Raw genomic sequence first — 23,824 nt, forward strand, 5'->3', positions numbered from 1 at the left:
GAATCATAGCACTGTGTAAATGTGCTGGACATACATCCAGATGGGATATTTTGTTCAGTATAGACTTCAAAAGTTTGGGGTTGGTATGGTTGTTTTTGTTGTTTTTTTATATTTTTGAAAGAAACCTCTTCACTAGGACTGAACTGAGCTGATTGAAAATACATTAAAATTGTGGAATATTATTATAATTCAAAGTGACTGTTTTCTATTTTAATATATTTTAAAATGCAATTTATTTTTGTGATGTAAAGCTGAATTTTCAGCATCAGTCTTCAGTGTCACATGATCCTTCAGAAATCATTCTAATATGCTGATTTGCTTTTTGTGCTGTAGATGCATGTTTTGCATTAGGTCCAACGTGTGTGAATGGGTTTCTAACACTGCAACACTATATTTCAAACATAATTAAGTTTTAATAAAAATTTTTTTTGACTGAAATTGCATTTAAAATTCATTTTTTGTTACGTTACGTTTTAATGTGCATGATGTTTCTTACTATATTCACATTATAGCACAGGCTAATAAACAAGTTCTCTAGCAAATAGGTTTGTTATGCCTCTTACCTATTTAAAAAGACTCGGCTTTTCATTGTGTGCTGAGTTTTACTGTGGCCACATGCAGCTATCACCTTTCACACTGGCCACTATAGCATTGTATCAACCATTATTTTATTAACTGCACCAATGCGCAGAAACCAAAACATTTGAGAGAAGAAGTGCAGCGGAGGGAGGAGAGAAATAGGTTGGTGGGAGGGAGAGAAAGCAAGAGAGGTGAGTGGAGGATGGGGGTAAAACAAGGTCAGTCAGCACAGGGGCATGTTGGGAAGAGAGAAAGCTTTTTCGACCTCTATCTCTTTAATTTCTAGCTCCTTTTTTTCTCAGTTATGTAGCCAGTAGAAATATGACATTAAAAAGAAGCGCTGTAGACCAGGATGAGAGGATGGGAAGAGCATGTGTGTATGTGTGTGTGTAAAGGCTCTGCTTGTAAAGAGACCCGTGCGCTAGGTTGATTCAGCTCGAGTTGATTCGCTGTGACAGGACTCCCAACATGCTTTGTGCAGTGGACGCACCACAGAAAAGAAAGAGTGGCCTCGTGTACGTCTTCACATTCACTATTGTCTATAAGACCTTATGGCAAAGCATTAATTCATGAAACGAGGCAAAAATCAATAGCAACAGCAAACAATAACTCTTTGAACACCTCATTTTTTTTCAAACACTTAAAAAAAATTGTTGAGGTGTGTCCACAATCTGGAAAGCATTGCATTATATTTTTAAACATCTTATCAGTTTACAAACAGCTTAAAAAGAGGAAATTCACATACAGCTTAGATAACATTATTATCATTAACATCTTAAATGTTTGCAAACATCTGATAAATCCTAGAAAGAGATAATTCACATGAAATGAAATCAGTAGCATCTTTGTTTAAAAATATCTTACTAACATCTCAACTTATTAAAAAGAACTCAGTTATGGAATTTTAATGATTCACTTGTTCATCTGAGAAAAACTGCTTAATGTTGTTCTTACAGTACATCCAGCAAGAAATGTTTTAGCAAATGTACTGCTGAATGAATACACAAAAAGTACTTATATATATATATATATATATATATATATATATATATATATATATATATATATATATATATATATATATATATATATATATATATATATGTATATATGTATATATGTATATAAATGTATATGTATATATAGATATGTATATATATATATATATATATATATATATGTGTGTGTGTATATATATATATATATATATATATATATATATATATATATACATATATATATATAAACAGTAAGAAATAAACTAAAACTAAATTAATGACACTTTGACAAAAGTGACTGATCTAGCAGTTTTTAGTAACATTATAAATAAAAAATAACACTTTGACAAATGTAACTGTGACATGAAATGTACATTAATAAATAAATACATAAAGATTCACACATAAATGAAAAAAATACTTATGAAACTGAAATAATCTAACTTATTCATAAACCCCTGATAAGCCTCTTAATAAAGAAATTAATTACATTAACATAAATAACATTATAAAATATCATAACATAACATAAATAAACAAACAGCATTTTAAAGAAATGAATGACACTAACATAAATAACATTATAAAATAAAAATAATAAAATAACATCATCACAATAAAATGATATTATAAAAAAAATATTAAGTTATAAAATTGAAATCACTAGTATATACTTTGTTCATAAACACCTGAGAAGCATCTGATCAATAAAATAAATAAATCAAATCATCTGAGGTCATTATTGTTTGTAAACCACACCCCCTTTGGCCATTACGTAAACACAGAGTAAATGAGTGCAAGAAAGAAACAGGACAGGGGGTGGAAACGAGAGGAGAGAACTGTAAACAAACTGACCTTTACAGAAACACGGACACAAAAGAGATGAATAGATAAAGCATGCAACCTGAAGAGATGAAAACAAGGGAGAATATAAAGAGGCTGAATGAGAGGAAAAAGGGCAGAACGGAAAGAGCGTGAGCCCAAAAGATCTTCCTCCTCTGCAGGCTGGCCACAGAGAGGTTTTAGCCAGTATGAAAATATTGATTCTGCAACTCTGTGGCCCCTGAGGGATGTGCTGGGTGCTTGTGATGGGGCGGAGGGGATCCGTGTGTGTGTGTGTGTGTGTGAGTGTGTGTGTGAGTGTGTGTGTGTGTGTGGACGTTTGCCGTGGCAGCTGAATCTCCCCCTGGCCTGTCTGCCAAGGAGCACGTCTGATTGAACACGGCCACACTAACACGAGCTGACAGCTAGAGAGAGGTCTACCCTGCCTTCCCCTCTCTACTAATGCACTTTACTGAGCCTATGTGTGTGTGTGTGAGAGAGAGAAATATAGGATAATAAGTCGAGGGACCAATGAAGCAAATGTGAGGGGTGTTTGTCCATGTAAAATGCTCCGCCATGATTCTGTTGTGAATGGTTGCCAGGATGTTGCTATGTTGAACAGTGTTATTTATGTATTATTTATATACTATTATAGTATATTCATAGTTTGAATAAGTAATTTTGTTATGTGCTTTTGACCTTTTTATTATTTTTTTCAATATTTCTTTTAGCTTGTATATTACAGTTGTATATTGTATATTAAGCGTATATTACAGCTTTATTTCAAATAAAGAAGTTAGTTTTTGTTAAAAAATAACAACACTGGAACTTTAGTATCACAGATACTGTATACTGTTATAATTTTTGTTCAGATTTTGAATTTGTGTTTTTTTTTTCACTTTATTTTTAGTTATAGTCAATTTGTTGTGTGTTTTTGCCTTTTATATTAGTTTTTGATATATCTATATAGCATTCATTATTTTTTATTTATTATGGTATATACAGTATTTATTAATGTCTTATTTGTTGTTTACTTTTTTATATATTTTTTTTCAGTTTTATTGTCCTCCACGCAAAAAAAATAAAAAAAATATCAGATTGCATAAATTAGATATCAAGTGTTGCAAAACAAGTTAGAAGCAAAAGTGTAATATTTAGGCTTTAAGGGTTTTTTTGTCAGTGCATTTGAACTCTTATATGCATGTTTCTTCTCACCATGATAGTCTTTGTAAAGTGGGTTGGTCTCCTTCTCCGAGCCTTTGAATGATTCCAGAGCAATGGCTGTGTCACTCAGTCTGATTATTCGGCCCATTACGGCTCTGTTCTGAGAGAGTGAAACAGGAAGAGAGACAAGATGAGAGAGAGAGAGGAAATACATGAGAAGTGCCGGGTACAAGCACATGTAGGAACATCTAGAGCAATGCTGAGAGCATCTCTTGCTAATTAAACCCCTCCTAATGAGCAGGGGTTATATTCCTTTTCCTGTGAGAACTGAATTAGGTCATCATTTCAAAAAAAAAAAAAAAAAAGGCAGGGTATTCCAAAGACTGAATTCACCGTCTTACAACAAAGCCTGAGCTTACAAAACTTAAACTGCCCAAGTTTAAGATCCATTTTTCCAGTATCCATTTTACCAATACCACTCTCTAAGATGACTGAAATATTTAGCATTAGCACAGGATTGTTTGCATTTGAGGGATCATTGATGTCCATTTGAGGTGTAATTAAAAAGTTTGGTGTCAAAAAAAGGGTGGGCTCTTATGACTCTTATTAATCAACCACCAAGCAATCAACAATGTTCACTGCAACAAAATTATGTTTTAACATTTTGGATAAGCACTTGTATTATTAGATTGTCTTTGGTAAGGATATCAGCTGTGCTACATAATGGCAACTCTGTAAACTGCTGCCTTCGGTTGCGTCGAGTAACATTAAATCCATCAGATCAGAGCAGAACATACGTTTGCTGCTCAAACACATGCTCTCCAAATCTGTCTGACTCTCTTTCTCTGATCGCGCGACTCATGCAGTGTCACCATACGGCACAAATCTGGATGAACGTAAGCATAAAGACACATCAACTCAGAGAAAGTTCCAAAGATCCCGTCCACATCTGAGTCAGAGAAAAGACGTCTCGCCCATTAATGCTTTCATTCCAAAAACATCTGCTGTTAAATGGAGTAAAAATCTAAAGACATATAAAGCATTTCAAATATGTCTTTAAGCTCAGCAAGGTTTTGTGACACATTTGAATTTGACATTTCATACTTTGAAATGACCTGTTTCTGGACTGGCTCCTAATGCATTTTGGTTTAATCATGCTAAACAGATTAAAATGTGGTCAAAACATGTCAAATAGTATGATAGAATGGGCCAAAATATTTAAGAAACACGTAACAGGCTTGGTAAAGAAGTCATGCAAACCTCTGACCTTGACCTTACTGATATGAAGCTCATTCGGGGTAAAACTGAAGAAACACAAATCTACAATTGCAAAGACACTCAGGCCAATACAGATGAGAATATAAGCTAGTTTAAAGTATTAAAGAGCAAAAATCCACAAACACATAAAAATCTGTTGAGAGCGCCGCCTCCTGGCCACAAACAAATACAGAGTGCCTTCAGAAAGGAGGGAGCACTCCAGAGAAAGACAGAAAGATAAGCCTGATGTGAAAAATCTCTACACCACTCGTGAATATTTCATACGCTCCCTCTCTGTAGCAGCTGACGAGGCCTAATGCAGTTTTCATGCATCCGTGTTCTTTCTTTTTCTTGTTCTTTCTCTTTTTATCCCTTCCTCTCATCTACAGTGGACTTTGAGAGCCTGTGTGTTCGTGTACGCAGCCGTGACCTTTTTCCCAGATCTAGCATAAAATATTTAAACCAAGCAACTGTGTTAGACATCCGCCGGTAACTCAACACCATCACACCAATGCAAGTAAACAAAACAACAAAAAATGCAACTACAACAGCTGAGCCAACATACTGAAGGCTCAAGCCAAGGATGGTGTTTAATAAAGCAGACACGTTAACGACAGTTACTGGAAGAGACACTTTTAAATCTACTGCTTGTGTTATGTATACTGTATATATAAAATTTAATTGGTTAGTTTTCTTGAAGCATGACTTTGGCCATTGTAATAAATAAATAAATAAATAAATTAACAAATTAAAAATACAACACAGAGATGGATATAACGAACAATACTTCTGTGATATAAAAATGAGAATCAATCTTTGATTTAGCTATGTTCTTAAAAAATAATATTTTAAAAAGTCGCATATGTAAAGAAAAACATATACATTTCAAAATGGCAAATTATGTTAAGCTCATTTAAATGTAAATATTACAGGTGCAAAGCAAAAAAAATATTTTGCTTATGATTAATGACACACAAGTATATATCAATTGCATTTTATGGGAAAATCTTTATTAATAAATTAATCTAATTAACAGATTTTAATATGGCAAAAGGTATGTCCATAATTCAAGTATTGTTGGTGGCTTAAAGTATGATGAAATTAGGAAAGAAAATATTTAATAAAGCATACACAGTGAATGGGTAAACATTATGAACAACGAGTCTTTGCTTTCTGCCAATTTGGACACAGATTTCTAGGCCTACTAATTGAACTGCTCTACAAGTCACATGGAAAAGCTAACTTTAGCCACGATAGCTGTTCAGCTCTTCCTTTAACTTCCTTCAGGTCTCCGAAGCTGTCATTCTTCAGACTGACAGATAGGTTCTCCAGGGTCCTGACCCAACAGCAGCTGTAACTGTAAGTGTGTGTGCTAGAGGACTATGGCTAATTGAGCAGAGATTGATTAAAGATTCAGATAAACTGTGGCTTTAGTCTCATCAGAGGAGGCTTTCAATGTTGAGATGGACTTCAGATGAGGTGTTAATGCAAATAATGGAGGTTTAACACAACAGTACAAGAGTTGAAGTTTAGTAGTTAAAGCAAAAATCTTGATTCCTCCACCTCAAAACATACTGTATTTACTGAAAGGTCTATTAGTTTACATCACATCTGTTCCACAAAAGCACATTCAAACCAATCACAGCATTGACTCCATCACCTCCACCGCAGAAAACCGCTGTGTGCCCCCCAGCCTCCCTGAGAGGGGTTTCAGCACTTTGTCTCCAAACGGACAAAGAACAGCAAGATCTTGTCTTTTGAAGCACTCTTAGAGCACAGCGGCTGTGGCTTGACTCTCGTTGGCTAATGCAGGCACAAAGAAAAGGGCCTCTCAGGAACCGAGAGACGCTGAAAGACAGAAGCGCCCAGAAAGACTCAAGACTGACCATTGGTTGGCTGAATGCAAAGTTGAGGGCCTCAGACAAAGAATGTGGGTTCATGCACCAATGAAGACGCTCCTCTGAAGGCCAAACATACATGTACTCAAACAGATACACATACAGGCCCCCTGAACCCCAGCCAAGCGGAACCTCATTCACACAACGGAGGGGGGTCGACTCTTTGACTCCGGCTCATGGGGTGGTGATGGTGTGCCAGGGTCGACAAACTTATGGTGACCTCAATGCTGGTCCATGTGACTGACAGTCAAGTTTAAAAAAATCTAAAAAGGCTGTTCTGTGGGATTCGTTCTGGAAGTCGATGGTGGAAAAGTCTATCTTGCATGATTACAGCAAAAAAACAAAACTACAACAGATACCTTTTTTGAAGAATGACTGTGCAAGACCGTCGCCAAAATACGGTTGTGAGTATCCTTGTGCCTCAATATTGTGAGTTCTTCCTTCAGTGTACGTCTTTGGAATTTTGCAGGTTTGATCATCAAAAGCTGAGAATTTTATGAGTACTGCAATACAGTAGCTGAAGAAAAATATGTATGCAAATAAGTGCAAGAAAGACAACCAATCACAGTTCAGTACAGAAATATTACAATGACGTCATCACTGTTGGTTAGATTTTGGATGGATGGACGGACGGACAGACAGATAGGATTTTATCAATTTAATGCATCCTTGTTGAATAAAATTTAAAAAAAAAAACGTAGTGTATTTGTAAAATATAATAACACAAAATTCAAAAAATTTATATCAGCATTTAAGGGTGACTTTCAACCATCATTCTCGAAAATAAACCTGAACAAAGGATTTACATGAGAAACTATCTGATTAATAATACCTGTATGAGGTGGGATGGTACGGTCACCATAGCGACCGAGAGTGATGTGCGTAACAGGCCTCGGAGGATGTAGAGAAAGGTTGTGAGGGCGTGGCAGTGGGCGGGGTTATCCTTACAGCACACATCATCCCCCCACAGCACTGATCCCAAGGAATGAAGACCCAGCCGCAGGACATTCCGAACCTTAGACTACAGAAGTGCAAAAAAAAAAAGGTGATTTTCAAACAACACTGCATTTTTTTTCTAAACAACAACGTACATGTACAATTCATGTGATCAAATCCACATCTGGCTTGTGCAATGCATATTTCATTAAAGCACTGTGGGGTAAACTTTGGCAAACTTTGTGTTCAAAAGTGCATGAATATCTTAACAGTACTTTAATAAGTGCACCTTAATTTACAAGAGAAACAAGGACAAACCTGTAATGTTGCATGACACTTATTTACAGTAATACATCAAATGATACTTAAACTTTTCCCTTCAGTGTTTATAACTCTATAACAAGTAATTCTGCATCTAAAACAAGTGAAATATTGTATGATTTAGATGTACATTTACACGAAACAGCAATGCTTGCAATGCAGCAAAAACAGTGTTAAAGTTTTAGGTAATTTTAAGATTCAGGATTTGATTCTGTATAAAATGTTGCATCAGAACCACATTAATCTTTATTGCTGTCATGATACTGGGCATTCATTGTCTTTTCTGTCTGCTGTGTATTAAAATCAACACATACATTTTATGATACTTTTGCACTGCAAAGACAGCTATGGATAGATTAATGGTGGAATAAATTTAATATAAATGCAAGAAAGATAACCAATCACAATGAAAAATTCTATCTCCTGTTGTCCTCTCACATCAAAATCCACTGACGATGTGACGACTTTGTTTTGGACTGTTTTTGCTTGTAAACAGTGCTTGATCTGTGCATATTTCTCTCCTGATTCAGACAAGACAACTTTTTCACTGAAGAAAGCAATATTATGTATAGAGGACTGGTATTTTATCCTGAAGCAACGGTTTGAAGTTAAAAACTTTATTTATGGAGGTGTTTCTAACAAACACACAGCTTTTCACTTCACAAGAAGTGAATTGATGGAAAGGAGTGGAGTACTTGTGGATTATCATAATGTTTTTATCAGCTGTTCGGACTCTCATTCTGGCGGCACCCATTCACTGCAGAGGATCCATTTGTGATGTAATGCTACATTTCTCCTCATGTAATGCTAAATGTGATGTAATGCTAAATTTCTCATCTGTTCAGATGAAGAAACAAACTCACCTATATCTTGGATGCCCTGAGGGCGAGTACATTTTCAGCTCATTTTAATTTTTAGGTGAACTATTCCTTTAACTGTACTCACTGTCTTTGCTTGTTGTATTAATGAAAGTACACTTAAATCACAAACAACACTTAATCAAGCAATTTACTTAATCAATCAATTAGAGACTCTCAACAGGACATGATTAGCCATTGTACAATTTCACATTTATACGCTCTCCATAATGAGAGAGAGAGAATGGTGAAAAGCAAACAAAACAATGCCCAACAGTATGTCATACATAAGTGTGCAATGACTTGTGTAACTAAGTCAGTAGTGGAATACTGTCTGTAGTGAAAAGCCTTTTGTCTGTTGGAGTGAGGGTCGTGTACCTCTCAAACAACTTGAATCAATGAAACAAACGGCCAAGCCAAGACCACTCAACAGCACGGTCAAACGGAACGCGATGGTCAAAAGTGATTGGATGACATCTTCCAATCAGGACAGCTGCCTGACACGACCACAATGTGGCTGTCAACCAAAGAGCCAACATGTCTGCTTCCAACAAGTGCCAGGAAATTCTTGGCACGTTATTCGCCAACATCAGCCAAGCTAAGGGGCCATGGGTGAGATGTGCCCTCTACAGTGTACAAAGTCTGACAGAGAATTGAACCTTATTCACAAACCATCAAAGACCAAAGAGCTGATTCTGAACCTGCTTAATAAAGATCGAGAGGACACCTCAGACCAGAACAACTAGATAACTGGCAACTGGCATGGTGTGACACCAATACAAGTTTCAGACGTCTCAAAAATGCAGGAAAACTTCATATTTGCATATTTATGAAGATGTGAAAAGAAAGTTAGATCTTCATTGTACCAGCACTTTCAGTTCAGACCTATTTCCTTATAGTCTTTAGGAAGCCATTCCCTTTCAGTAAAAATACACTTTTTGGACAAGCTGCAGACTTGCAAACACAAGTTGCACAAAATGTTTAAAGTTCTTATAATGTTTTAAAACATTTTAAAATAGCCTCAGGAGACAGAAAAGTTCCCCTACTGCAAGAATTTCCCATTTTCTTCTTCTTCTTTCTTCTTGTACTTATGCCTTTATTTAGTTAATCTTTATATTATGAATAACCAATTTATACCCGCTCATATCTTTGAAATAGAGAAAAGGAAGATAGATATCTTAAGCCAGCTGAAAATAGCCTTGGTGTTGAATTGTCTACCGCCTGGTCGTCCTCCTCACATCAGCCTTCGTCCACTGACAATAAACAGTAAAGTTAACACCCTCTACACCGTCCAGCAATCACAAGCATCTTAAGTTAAATAAACCTCATTGTTTGACTGTGTTTCCAAAGTGTTTCTTGGGAGTTGAGCTTGACATTTCCACAAAGAGGGTGTTCCTGACTCACCGGCTTCCTCCTTCCCTTCGGCCACACTCCGGCTTTTTACCGCTCACACTCTTTCCCCGCTGTGTGTGCATGAGAAAGATGATACGCTTATAACCATTTCTGATAGTAACATGAAGATTAAAAATAATGAAAGTTAAAAAAAATAATAAATAAATAAATAAAATAATACTGATTTTACCAAACCTACCATGACCAACAAAATGTTACGGCATTTTATTCAAACTTTATAGGTCATTGCAGTCATAGCTAGAATTGAGTCACCATTCTGACAAACGTTTTAGTCAGTCTCACTGTTGCCCTGTTTGCTCTCATTCTGAGCATTCTTGCCTTTGTGCCCATGTTCTCTCAACCTCATCACATTCCGCGACCTCTGCCAACAGAACGGCACTGTTTGATGATGTAAGCACTTAATCTGTCGGTTGACTGACAGTGGATCGAGGACTTCCAGGGTGAGGAGCCCGAGGTGCCCATCAGTGCCACGGATTAAAAGAAAAACACTAAAGCACAACATTCAATAAAGAAAGAGCTAGCACAAACTAGACTTCAACTACTGAAGAGAATAAGATTTAATTGGGAACTTGTTTCGGTCAAACTTTAAACTATAGTTGAAAACAATTAACTACATTGGAAACAGTTGAATTTGAAATAAAGTTTTGTTTTTCAACATATTTTCATTTTCCACCGTCATTCAAAATTATTAAGGTTAATTAAGGTTAATTAAATTTTATATGTTGTCAAACTATGTTTATATGTTTTGTGTCAGTGACGGGTCTATGCTAAGATTAGAATATTCAAATAAGAAAACTTAAGCAAGTAACTATAAAACTTACTGGCCTCATGGTGAGCAAAAAAAAAAAAAAGAAGAAAAAAAAGGAGCATCATCTGAGATGAATGGATGTATATAGAGACTTTGTTGAAATGCTGAATGTAGGTGACAATTGAAACCTTCATCTGCATTACTCCTGAAAGTAATGGTGCGTTGGTGTGGACGCTAACATAGTTATCATTTTTGTCGGAAAAGATCTGAAGAAATTAATGTGGATTATTGTGATGTTTTTATCAGCTGTTTGGACTCTCATTCTGACGGCACCCATTCCATTGGTTAGCAAGTGATGTAATCCTACAAATTTCTCCAAATATGTTCAAAAGAAGAAACAAATTGTTATACATATTGGATGCAAATTTGTGCAAGTATTGCAGTAAGATTCTTTTTTTTTGGCAATCTAACAAAACTGTACATTAACATGGTTTTCTTATCTTTAATTGAACTAGAACTCCATTTAACAATTTTATTTCATACAATTTTATTTATTATTTAGTTTTATTACCATTTCTTATATTAGTAGAATTTAGCACAAGAACAAGCAATTTCTCTTTTTTTAATTAATTGCTTGTTGGGTTGATATAAGCCTACAGTGAGACTTAAAGATGTGTAAATATAAAATAAAATAATGAAAGCTGTTTTAAAGACTCTGAAGTAAATTTCATTTAATGAAGTAAACTTAATTTAATAAACTTGCAGGCCTGTTTACTTAAGCTGACATAAAATTTGGTCAGGAGATCATCTCTGGAGTTCAGCACATGACAGAAGCCACATTAGAGCCACATAAAGTTAGAAACTGATTAAAAATAGCGAGTGTATCCTCAAGCTGCCCGGTCCCAAGAGCAGCTCGGCAGATGCAGTGCTGATGTGGAAGTCAAGACAGAGGCTATCACGGGGCCGTTTCTGAGAGGGGCCCCCAGAGGGGCCGAGCTCCCCTGCTTCTCAGTAGGAGCTAATGAATAAGAACAGACAGAGGGCATATTGCCCAGTGTCTGTCTTGGCCTGTTTACCACAAAACTAATAGGACTCAGCTTTAAGGAAGAGAAACCCAAGGGAACCCATCTCCCTCCTGAGAGCGATTCGAGCACGACATGGAGAAACTGACAACTGAGGATGAGATGAGAAAAAGAGGTATAAAGGTGGAAAGGAAAAGAAAAAAAATTAAGCTCTTTTCCATTTCCTCATTATCACAAGCTACGAAAGCCACACTACAAAGGAAGTGAAAGCACAGACAAAATCAGGCCACAATTAGCCAACTGAGACCAATCAATGAAACAACAAATTAAAGGTCTTGTAAAAACATTGCCTGCAGCAAAACGCTTTCATTGTTCCAGAGGTGTGAATGACAGGGTGTCTGTTAACTGTGCATTTCATTATAGCCTTTTTGGTCGATTTAAAGGGATAGTTCACCCAACAATTGCAATTGTGTCATTTATTCACCCTCATGTTCTTCCTAACCGGTATGACTTACTTCTTTCTGTGGAATTTATCATTTATACATACAATGAAAGTGGATGGGGACCACTGATTGTCAAGCTCTAAAAAAGAACAAAAATAACCATAAGTATGATAAGTAGTCATTTTGACTATGAAAATTTCATGGAGTTTGAAAGACATGAGAGTGAGTACATGATGGCAGGATTTTCATTTTCCAGGAACTCTTCCTTTAAAGGGGACATCGGATGCAAAATTCACTTTTACATTGTGTTTGCATATAAATGTGTCTTAGCAGTGTCTGGACACAACCCACCATACAACGATAAAAAATCCATTCACTCCCTTTTTTAATTCTAAAATAACTTAACCGGTCTCAATTATCAAGCAGTTTTGATTTTCTGAGCAGTATGACATCATACTGCTCAGGCCCCGCCCATGGCCGCTGACAGACTTGCTCGTATTAGCATATCTCCGCCCTCAGACAGTTGTGCGTTCAAGCAGCTGTAGCGACAACAGTGTCTTGTAAGCAGTGCAAGTGTTTTGTAGTTGGATGTAAAAGTGAACATAAGAGTGTTAATTTTAAAGTGCCACAAAAAATGGAAGAGAGGGGTGGGGTGAGCAGCAGCTCATTATCATTTAAAGAGACAAATGACAAACAAAAGACAACCAACCTGTGGTGTGGATCCGTCAAACCCTTCTTTCCGGATGACCGTCTGGATGGACTTTAGGAGAGCATGATAGGGTGATGGTAACGGACTGAAAGAACATGAGAGAAGAACAAAATATACTTATTTTGAAAGCTGGATAAACAAATATGCTGAGAAGCTGAAAAGATTGCAATTTAAGATTGTAGATGTAAAAGAGACAAAGCTTTTTGAAAGAATTTACAATGTTACAAAAGATTTCTATTTTAAATAAATTCTATTATTTTGAACTTTCAGTTCAACAAAGAATCCTTAGAAAAATGTATTTGTTTCCACAAAAATATTAAGCAGCAAAATCATTTTCATCACTGATAATAATAATAAATGTTTCTTGAGCAGCAAATCAGCATATTAGAATGATTTCTAGTAATGATGCTGACAATTCAGCTTTGATCACAGGAATGCATTACATTTTAAATTATATTACAACAGAAAACGGTTCTTTTAAACTGTAATATTTCACAATATTACTGTTTTACTGTATTGTTGATCAAATAAATGCAGCTTTGGTAAGCAAAAGAGACTTCTTTCAGAAACACTAAATCATACAAACCCTAAACCCTGAACCGTAGTGTATATTATATATATACACTTCTACTATTGTCTTTATTTTCAATGATAATCAATAGCAATTATCATATTTTAGAATATTACTGTAATGTGGGTCAAATAAATGCAGCCTTGGACAGCATAAGATACTTCTTTCAAAAATATATATATAAAAAATTGTACAGACCCCAAACTTTTAAAGGGTAAAAAGTAAGTGTAAAACGTAATCACATTTTACATTTTTCTTTTTTTATTAGACGTTTAATCTAAAACAACAAATATGGAATTGCAAATACCAAAGCATAACTCATAACTTTAAGTTTCAAAGTTGAATTAGAACGGTAGAAACACAAATGTGCAAACAAATGATAGATTCAAACCATTTTTTTTTATGTTTATTTGTTTTTCTTATGCAAAGGTTCAGTTTCAGGAAAGTGCTTAAATGTGAAGGATTATGATTATGGCTTCGTAACAGGACAAAAGCTGATGATATCTGTGTACACTTGAATTAAAACAACTTATTGTTGTGGCATATGCTGCCGTCATAACGTGGGATTTGCTTTGATATCTCAAAAGCCTGTTGACATCGGCAGTAACCCTGGCAACCCAGCCACGCATGTAGACGCAAGGAAATACATCACTAATTAAATCAAATGAAATGAAATTAATTAAACACTTTGGCACCTCTGTCAGCTCTGCGCGCTCCCCCTGAGGCCTGCGGTGAGTCTGAGTGTGCTGAAACCGTGTTAACGGGACAGTACTTCTGATCCCAGTGACACAGCGCTTCTATGTTAAATCAGGGGTAAGATGTGCAACTCATAACAAGGCAGGTCAAAGCACTTGACCTGCTCTGCATTGCACATTTTGTCTTTATTTAAATAAGTCTCTTTCTTTCTTTCTTTTTTTTCCCCCCTAAAATGCAAGAATATTATACAGTGTCCTCAAAATATTTTTAGACCCCCAAACTGCATTAAATGAGAAAATACCAAACCATTCAACATTTATTTTACAGAAAGTTGGCACAAGCACACATTTGAAGTGTAATATGCTACAAAAATATGTATATTAAGTTAAACATTACTCAACAATAGAAACACTGCTGTTCAAAAAAAGTTTGGGCTCAGTAATTTATGCATTGATTTGATCAAAAGTGACAAAATTTTTGTAACATTTTAAAAGTCTTTACCATTTCAAATAAATACTGTTCTTTTGAACTTTCAATTCTTTAAAAAAATCCTAAAAAGAAAAAAAAAAAGTGTATCACGGCTTCCACAAACAGCAGCACAACTGTTTTCAACATTATTAATAAGAAATGTTTCTTGAGCAGCAAATTAGCATACTTAATGATTTTCGAAGGATCATGTGACACTGAAGACTGCAGTAATGATGCTGAAAATTCAGCTTTGCATCACAGGAATAGCTTAGATTTTAAAACATATTCAATTAGAAAACAGTCTTTACTGTACTGTTTTTTTTTTTTTTTACAAATAAATGCAACCGTGGTGAGCATAAGAGACTTGAAATGAGACTCAAAACACAGATAATGACCAAGCAGACTCAGTTCTCATTGCTCATTTAAAAATGTATCACACCTCAGGGGTTTTGAAAAGGCTTTCATTCTGTCACTACAGTGTTTCCCTCTCATTCTCACTCACAACATGTTGTAATGACCACACTGTGCCACTCTGTATGTAGCTACGACAGCCATCAATTACTCGAAGATTGAGAACTGAACTTAAAGCATGACGAACAGCAACCTCCGGGCATGTCACAGCCTTTCAGAGCTGCATTTATTTGGTCAAAAACACAGTAAAACCATAACATTGTAAAAAATTATACAAATTTAACATAACTTTTAAAATATTCTAAAATGTAATTTCTTCCTGAAAAACTAAATTTTTAGCAGCCATTACTCCAGTCTTCAGTGTCACACGATGAACGGAAAGTTTAAAAGAACAGCATTTATTTGAAATAGAAATCTTTTGTAACATTATAGATGTCTTTACTGTCACTTTTGATTAATTTAATGCATCCTTGTTGAACAAAAGTATTAATTTCTTAATTTCTTGACCCCCATTTGAGCAGTAGTGTAATTTCACGCCCTGAACCCACCTCACCGATTTGCTCCTTAATGGGGTGAAACACGTGTTTCCCTCTTTTGATTAAGACCTGGGGAGGTGGGGGTGGCGGCAATCAAAAGAGGACACGCCCCCATTGTGTCTGAGACAGAGACCGCAGCAGCCCAACAGAGCGTGATCGCTTAAGGTGCTGTCCATAGAGGATAATGGCCGACAGGTGAGCTAATTAAGATCACAGTGATGCGAGCGAGAGGGGGACCAGAGGGGCACATGGAGGTAGCATCCTTCTTAAACAACAGGCTCTGCTTTCACCTGGAGAGCAATTTGTGCCAATTACGCCACGTAGTGAAATGGAGTGATTTAACAGTCTAGAAATGGCATGGGGCTTTTTATTCTATGAGCTGTGAAACGCAGAAAGACAATTAGGGCTTTTTTGTATCTCAAGACATATGGTTGTCGCTTAAGCTGGCTGAATAATTGATTTCTTTGGAAGGGATAGGAAGCAGTTTTCTACATCTGATTCTGCCCCAATTTGTTCTTTATAGCAAAATCACAAAAATAGGCTCAACGAAAAAAGAACTATTTAGGCCAAAACTCAAAAAAATAAATGGCTGCCCAATGTTAATGTTTTGTTTTTAATGTGTGTTTTTGTGTTTTAAATGCTTTGTGTTTGATCTTTGGATGGGTTAAATGCAGAGCACGAATTCTGAGTATGGGTCACCATCATAGACTGTAAAAAACATGGACGTAGTGTCCGTGACGTCACCCATAGACTCCTGAAGAGTGGTTTTGAAGCTCAAAGTGTGCAGAGCAGGCCGTCGCCATCTTGACAGCGCGTCACCGCGCGACTCTCCCGGATAATCGAAAATGGGTAAAAAAGGTGGGAGCTGGTTGCTGAAGCCATGCCCACCTAGCGCGACGGCAGTGTCAGCAGCGGCAATACACCTGTCACTCAAGTGGCCACGCCCTTAATTATGCAGAACTTTAAGGGTTAATATAATTTAAACGGATGAGTTATAAAAAAATTCACCCCCTCACAGTTGTCATGAAGGGCAAAATTAGCTATATAAACCAAAATCATTTTTTGAAACAGGCTGTAAACATGTTTTTTTCTGCTGTAAAGTTGGGCATTTTAACATGGGCTGTCTATGGGACTGACTCCCTTCTGCAGCCAGCCTCAAGCGGCCAGTCAATGAATTACAGTTTTAGTCACTTCCTTGTTGGCTTCACTAGAGAGAGCGAGAGGTTGCCGCTCGGTCACCATACTTGGCTGTATGTCACGTCACTCACTCACTCATGCTTTTCTGTTTTGAATAAAACTGATCAAGCTGCATATTGCCAATAACTTGACATTTCATTTCTGAACTGCCACAATACGCACAACCACCCTAACACAATATTGCCACATTCACATTCATCTGTTTTCTAATAAAACTGAACATTTCATTTCCAAACTGCCACGATACAATCAACATAAATAATTTTTGTCAAACTCACTTTCATGTTTCATGATAAAAATAAACAAGCTTTTAGCTCCAATCACTGGACATTTCATTTCTGAACTGCTGCAATACATACAGCACAACAACCAACATAATACAATTTTGCCACATTCATATTCATCTGTTTCAAGTCAAGTCACCTTTATTTAAATAGTGCTTTATACAATACAGTGTTTCAACCCGATCTCACGGCAATTCGTATATATTTGACAAGGTGGATAATTCGTATGACCTCACTCGTAAGAATTCATACGATTCGTGAAAAATTGTACGCATTTTACAAAGTTGGTAATTCGTACAAATTCGTATGACCTCTCTCATAAGAATTCATACGATTTGTGAAAAATCTTACGCATTTTACAAGGTGGCTAATTTGTACGAATTCATAATAAGGACCACACCTAACCCCGCCCCAAACTTCACCACCACAGAAATCACAAATTCGCACAAGTGAGGTCGTATGAATTAGCCACCTCATAAAACATATAAAAATTGGCTGTGAGATAGCGTTGGTTAAATAGGACAATAGTGTGTCAATAATGCAAACTAAATTCAATTCTGCTGTAAAGCAGCGGTTTCAAATAACACTTCACTTTGTCACAAAATATAATTTTGAGTAAATGCTACCGCAGGCACGTGTTTCCAATGAGCCTGTATTGCAAATTTTGCCATATTCACATTTATCTGTTTTGGAAAAAAATGGATAAAACTGAACTCTTCACTTCCAAACTGCCGCGATACGTACAACAATCAATGTATTAAAATTCTCCCACATTCAGGTTCATCTTGTTCAGGTACAACTGAACACGTGAAATGGGCAACATAGTGCAATAGTTGTGGAAATGAAGCCATGTATTTCCAATGAGCCTGGGTTAGAAATTACATGAAGACTAGAGGCCCCATAAACGTACTAGGAATAAAGTCTCTTTGTGTTCCAATGGAACAGAAACACACCTAAAAGATGTGCTAAACAGCTAATGGCTAAAAGCTTTATGATTTCATTACAACATGTCATAAAATCATAATAAACTGCACACTGAAGGAAAAATGATGCTAAAATTCCAAAAGCAACACCTGCATAGTCCACAGCATCCATCATGCTGCTGCCATGGCACAAGCTGTTCCGCGGACACAGTATATCCACACAGGAACACATTTACCCACGCGAGTAAACATAGGCTCAGGGAACACGGACCCTTGACTATGGTGCTGTTATGCAGATAAACAATTAGAGGACCTTTTTGTTTGCGGACATAAAAAGCTGAGAGAGGCTCCATGAACCAGGAGCTCCAGATTGAATTGTTTGCACTGTGGCCATCCTTAGATTTTAATGCAACCAAAGCCCCTGCCTCCTCTACATGCACACCCCTCACAACCATAAAACAACTGCATCACAAACACCATTGAAGACTCAAGTCCATCTCTCACAGCACTAGCAAGGCCTGGAAGTACAGAGACGTTTTTACAAAAACCTTTATAAGGCTTTACAAATAACATATATTTATATATAACCCCCGTCATAAAACAAAATTGCAGATGTGTTCCTCAGAAACATGACATCAGCATTGAGAAAGCATTTTCTTCTTGGAGATATGTGACGATACCTAATGCACTTATACTAGAAGTAAGGACATTTATGAAAGATAAGTGCAGAAGGCTGTGCATGTGTTTGGTTATAATGTTTGCACTCTAAACATAAGCATTCTTTTATGAACTACCATAAGTAATAATAAAAGCCTGGACTTTTTGTTTTTGTTTGTTTTAAATAAATTATTTTATTCAGCAAATTGATAAAAAAGACAGTATAGACTTTTACATTGTTACAAAAGTTTTCTATTTCAAATAAATGTAAATTATCTGAATTTTATCTAAGAATGACGGAAAAAATATATCAGTTTCCACAAAAATATTAAGCATCACAACGGTTTTCAACTTTGATAGTAATGAGAAAAATTCTTTTTGCAGTTGATCAGCATGTTTTCTTGATTTTGGTGTGATACTGAAGACTGGAGTAATGATGCTGAAAATTCAGCTTTGCATCACAGGAATAAATTACATTTTAAAATATATTACAATAGAAGAGTTATTTAAAATAGTAATATTTCACAATTTTATAGTTTTACTGTGTTTTTTATCAAATAAACACAGCCTTGGTGAGCTTAAGAGACTTATTTGAAAAACATGTTAAAAATCCTGCAAACCCAAAACTTTTGAATGGTAGGGTACAACAAAATGTCAATACAAATTTTGGGGCACGTAAACATTCTGAATATTCACCGTAACTGAACGTTTATTTTGATACTCCTAACAGATATTCAAGTGAACAATGGTAGTTACCTTGATCCTGTGGCTACTGGTGTTTCCTGTAGCTGATAAAAACTGTGGCATTTGGCTGCTTGCCGTAGCTCAGGCTCCATGGTCTTGGACACGTCATAATAATGGCCAAACCTCACTGATGACGCCAAAGCAGTCTACAAATGAAAAGAAAACAAATATAACAAAAACTCTAGGGATGGATTATTATTAGAATTTAATAATGAATTTTGAATTACTACACCAAAACAATTACTGTAAAGTTGCTTTGCAATGATTTGTATCGTAAAAAGCGCTATACAAATAAACTTGAATTGAATTGAATTGAATTACTGCCCTATTTTCAGTTGTAAAAATATACATCCCAATCTACTTCCTGCGTGAACATGTTTAATTGTCACGACTACAGCTACTTCTGTGTCTCAACCATATATTTGTTCAAATAATTATGAGTCAAATCACAATAATCAAACATAATCTTGACCAAATGACAAATCTGATGGTGTATCTTGTCATTAAGTAAGGAAATGTAATCAAATCCATTGTAAGAGTAAATATGTACTGTATACATTAGGAACAGCAAAGCATGTTTCTTAAATTGAACTGAAAGAATAATAGCCATACCTTTGCTGATGTAAGTAATATGAAGTCAATTTTAGTTCCTATTTACAGCCATAGACTATCATATCTAAATCATAGCAATATGCAATAGTTACAGTATGTAAAACAAAATATGAAAGAACATATTTACTGCAAACTTTTTATATATTTTGTATTAAATAAATATGTATAACTTACACACTAGCGTACAAAAATTTGAGGTCAGTATGATTTTTAATGAATGCTCTCCAAGGCAGCATTTATTTGATTAAAAAAATGTAAATTATAAAAACAGTAATATTGTGAAATATTTTTTGTATTTTTACTAGGGCTGTCAAATGATTAATCACGATTAATCACATCCAAAATAAAAGTTTTGTTTACATAATATATGTATGTGTACAGGGTATATTTATTATGTATATATAAATACACACACATAAATTATATATTTAGAAAATATTTACATGTATATACATTTATATATTTATATTCTTATATTTTATATTATATATAAATATATTTAATATATAAACATAACATATTCTTCTTAAATATATACATGCATGTGTGTGTATTTATATATACATAATAAATATACACAGTATACACACATATATTATGTAAACAAAACTTTTATTTTGGATGTGATTAATCGTGATTAATCATTTGACAGCCCTAATTTTTACTTTAATATGTATTAAAATAAGTTTTATTCCTGTGATGCAAAGCTGAATTTTCAGCATTATTCCTCCAGTCTTCAGTCTCCAGTCACCTGATCCTTCAGGTATCATTCTAATATGCTAATATTTGGTGCTCAAGAAACATTTCTTATTATTATTAATGTTGAAAACAGCTGTGCTGCTTAATATTTCTGTGGAAAAAATTATACTTTTTTAAAATGATTTGATGAACATTAAGTTCAAAAGTAGAGCATTTATTTGAAATCTTACACAACAATAATGCATTCTTACTAAACAAAAGTATAAATACCTTTCAAATAAAATCTACTGACCAACTTTTGAACAGTTGTATAAATTGGGAATCACCTGTGAATTGATGACTGGAGTCATAGTGGAGCATTATCCCTTTCTGCCGAGACTGACCACTTGGTCTTATAAAAAACACACTTGCACGTGGGCAGATGTTTCCTCAGGTTGTGAGGGGCTCTGGTTTTTGCTCCATTGTTTCTAATGAGCAGCGAGGTGAGCCCCTAATCTTCTCCTGATCTGGATCAGCGACTCTTATGTGTTCCAGCACCTCCTTTGGAGATTGACAACTTGGCGCTCATCCTCATTTAGTGGGCAGGTCGGGTCGACCCCTTTAACATTACGGCATGGGTTCTGACTGACTGAACTTTAATCTGGCGTCTCCATTGAGAACAAGAATGAGGCGGGGGGTGGGCACTGTATGTTTAGGATGCAAATACATTACTAGAGTTACTGGTGCTTTGTGTAGGGGACAGAGGTATGATAAAGGTTAAGGAGGGTAAGTATCCCCTCTGAGACAGGAATGGGGGTGGGGGGAAGAAATAAGGAAACAAAACTGAAAATATCCAGTGAGAAGGAAGGAGAAAAAAGATAGAGAATGAGCAAAAGTTGTCCGAAATGCAGACAGAAAGAGTGAAATCTTTGGGGACTCACTGGTGTCCCCCTAATCTCCATAGCAATCTGGATTATGGGCTGGCAGGAGGGGTCTTTTCTCTATCGGAAGAAAGAGGGGCGCGCGGACGCCACGGCGAGGGCTGTGAAGGGATTTGGGGGTGCTGGAGGCTTCTGTTCCATTGTAAAGGGCTTAAGGTTGAATTGAAGCTCCATGTCCTCCTGTCTCCTTGGGTTTTAAGTCCACCTATAACCAGCTAAGCGTGAGTAATCCACCTAAACTGTGAATAAGAGCAGCGAAAGCCCATTCACAGCACTGGGTGGGTAGGAATTGATATATTTATTATAGGACACTATTTTTCCCAAGTGGTTCTCAACTTCAAAAATGGGTCACATTTGTATTCAGATAGAGTTGTGGACAGCAGGTATAAAACAGTGCTGAATGCAAATAAGAAATGCAACTAATTTACCATATAATCTTGCATGGGTACCATAGTAAAATAAGAATGCTTGTCAGGTTTTAAAAGGATAGTTAATATTCTTCCCACAGCTTTTCCTGTTGATACGTCCAATCAAACGCCATGGTATTTTGGCATTAAAGCTAGACAAATAAGACAGATGCCAGGTTGTGTTACATGCACACAAAACTATGCAAAGCAAAATACGCTAGATTACTTAAAATCCAAATCAGTGTTATTTTAATATCATTGATATACTATAACAGTTTTTGGATTTTGTTTTCATATTTTACATTTTCACTTTAATTTTACTTAAAAGTTTTAGCAATTTCTGATCTGTGTTTTTTGTCATTTTCATTCTTTTGTGTTATGTAGTTTTTATTCATTTTTATTTATTAGTTTTAGTTTATTTACTTTAGCACTTCAAGTTAAACTAAACAAAACTGACAAATGCTGCCTTGGAAGCTATCTGAAATAAATCAGTTTGAGTTTTCTAATATTTTATATTGGTTAACATTTAATTTATTTTATGGTTTTAGTTTACTATAATAACCCTGATGCAAATTTACTAGCAATGAAGTATTGTTTGTGCGAACGACAATGCTTTTGTACAGTAAAGTACATATAAAGTAAAAAATTTACATGCATTTTAAGGGCATTTGTTTGTTTATCAAGCAAACTTGATCTCTTATGTTACCCAGGTCCTAAAGCAAACCACTGCATTATAGAGTAAACACATACATTTAGGCCATCTGATACATTTATGTGAAAATGTGTGGTTCATTTCTTAATGTTGTACTGAATGAATTGACCGTTTTTCTTACAGATGGTCTTTTACCTGAACTTTGGGTTGGTTCTGGTAGCGCCAGGCGATTTTCATTGTGTCTGGATTCTCTGGGTCACTTGGCTGAGATTGACCCTCGCTGATTTTCATGCCGGCAACGTCATCCACAATTGGAGATGGCAGTTCCTATTTTAAAAAATATGAAAAGACAGAACATTAAATAGCTAATTTAAATACTACTACTACTAATAATAATAATAACAACAAGAACAGTAATTTTGAAATATTATTTAGAGACTAAATTGAATGTAAAAGCTATTGAATAATGTCTTTGTATTACCATAATAACTTTTTTGCACCCTCTGAAACTGAATTGTTAATAATACTAGTTGATAAATTCAATCTGAATATGGAAAGACTTTCTACCTGACCTAACTAAAAGATTTAGAGAAGAATTTAAAATTGCAGCAGCTTTTATCACGTATTTGGAACCATGCTTATGAATGCAATAAGCCCTGTGGAGCCGTGGTTTACAGTGAATTTATAGCCGCTAAGAGGCGTTGTTTGGCATGATGCAAAGCTTTTATAACACGCTTATTCCATATACGTAGTAAGGTTTCAGAGAATAAAACAGAGCAAATAAAGTGTAATGGTATAAATAAAAACAGTATTCTTCCACCAAACAACGTAGTTCCTCAGAAACAGTTGTAGTTCTAACAAAGTGGATGCAGAGCAACAC

General features: G+C 35.6%; 1 protein-coding gene across 1 annotated transcript in view; it reads right to left on the reverse strand.

Annotated features, from left to right (window-relative positions):
* LOC109093158 (elongator complex protein 4-like) overlaps positions 1 to 23,824 on the reverse strand; it is a 63,584-nt gene that overhangs the window by 31,890 nt on the left and 7,870 nt on the right. The window contains 5 exon segments of the mRNA XM_042759551.1: positions 3,615 to 3,723; positions 7,551 to 7,739; positions 13,168 to 13,252; positions 19,667 to 19,800; positions 23,140 to 23,271. Coding sequence (XP_042615485.1) covers positions 3,615 to 3,723; positions 7,551 to 7,739; positions 13,168 to 13,252; positions 19,667 to 19,800; positions 23,140 to 23,271 — 649 coding nt within the window.

Source organism: Cyprinus carpio, chromosome A7 (assembly GCF_018340385.1).
Source record: "Cyprinus carpio isolate SPL01 chromosome A7, ASM1834038v1, whole genome shotgun sequence".
Classification (NCBI taxonomy): domain Eukaryota; kingdom Metazoa; phylum Chordata; class Actinopteri; order Cypriniformes; family Cyprinidae; genus Cyprinus; species Cyprinus carpio.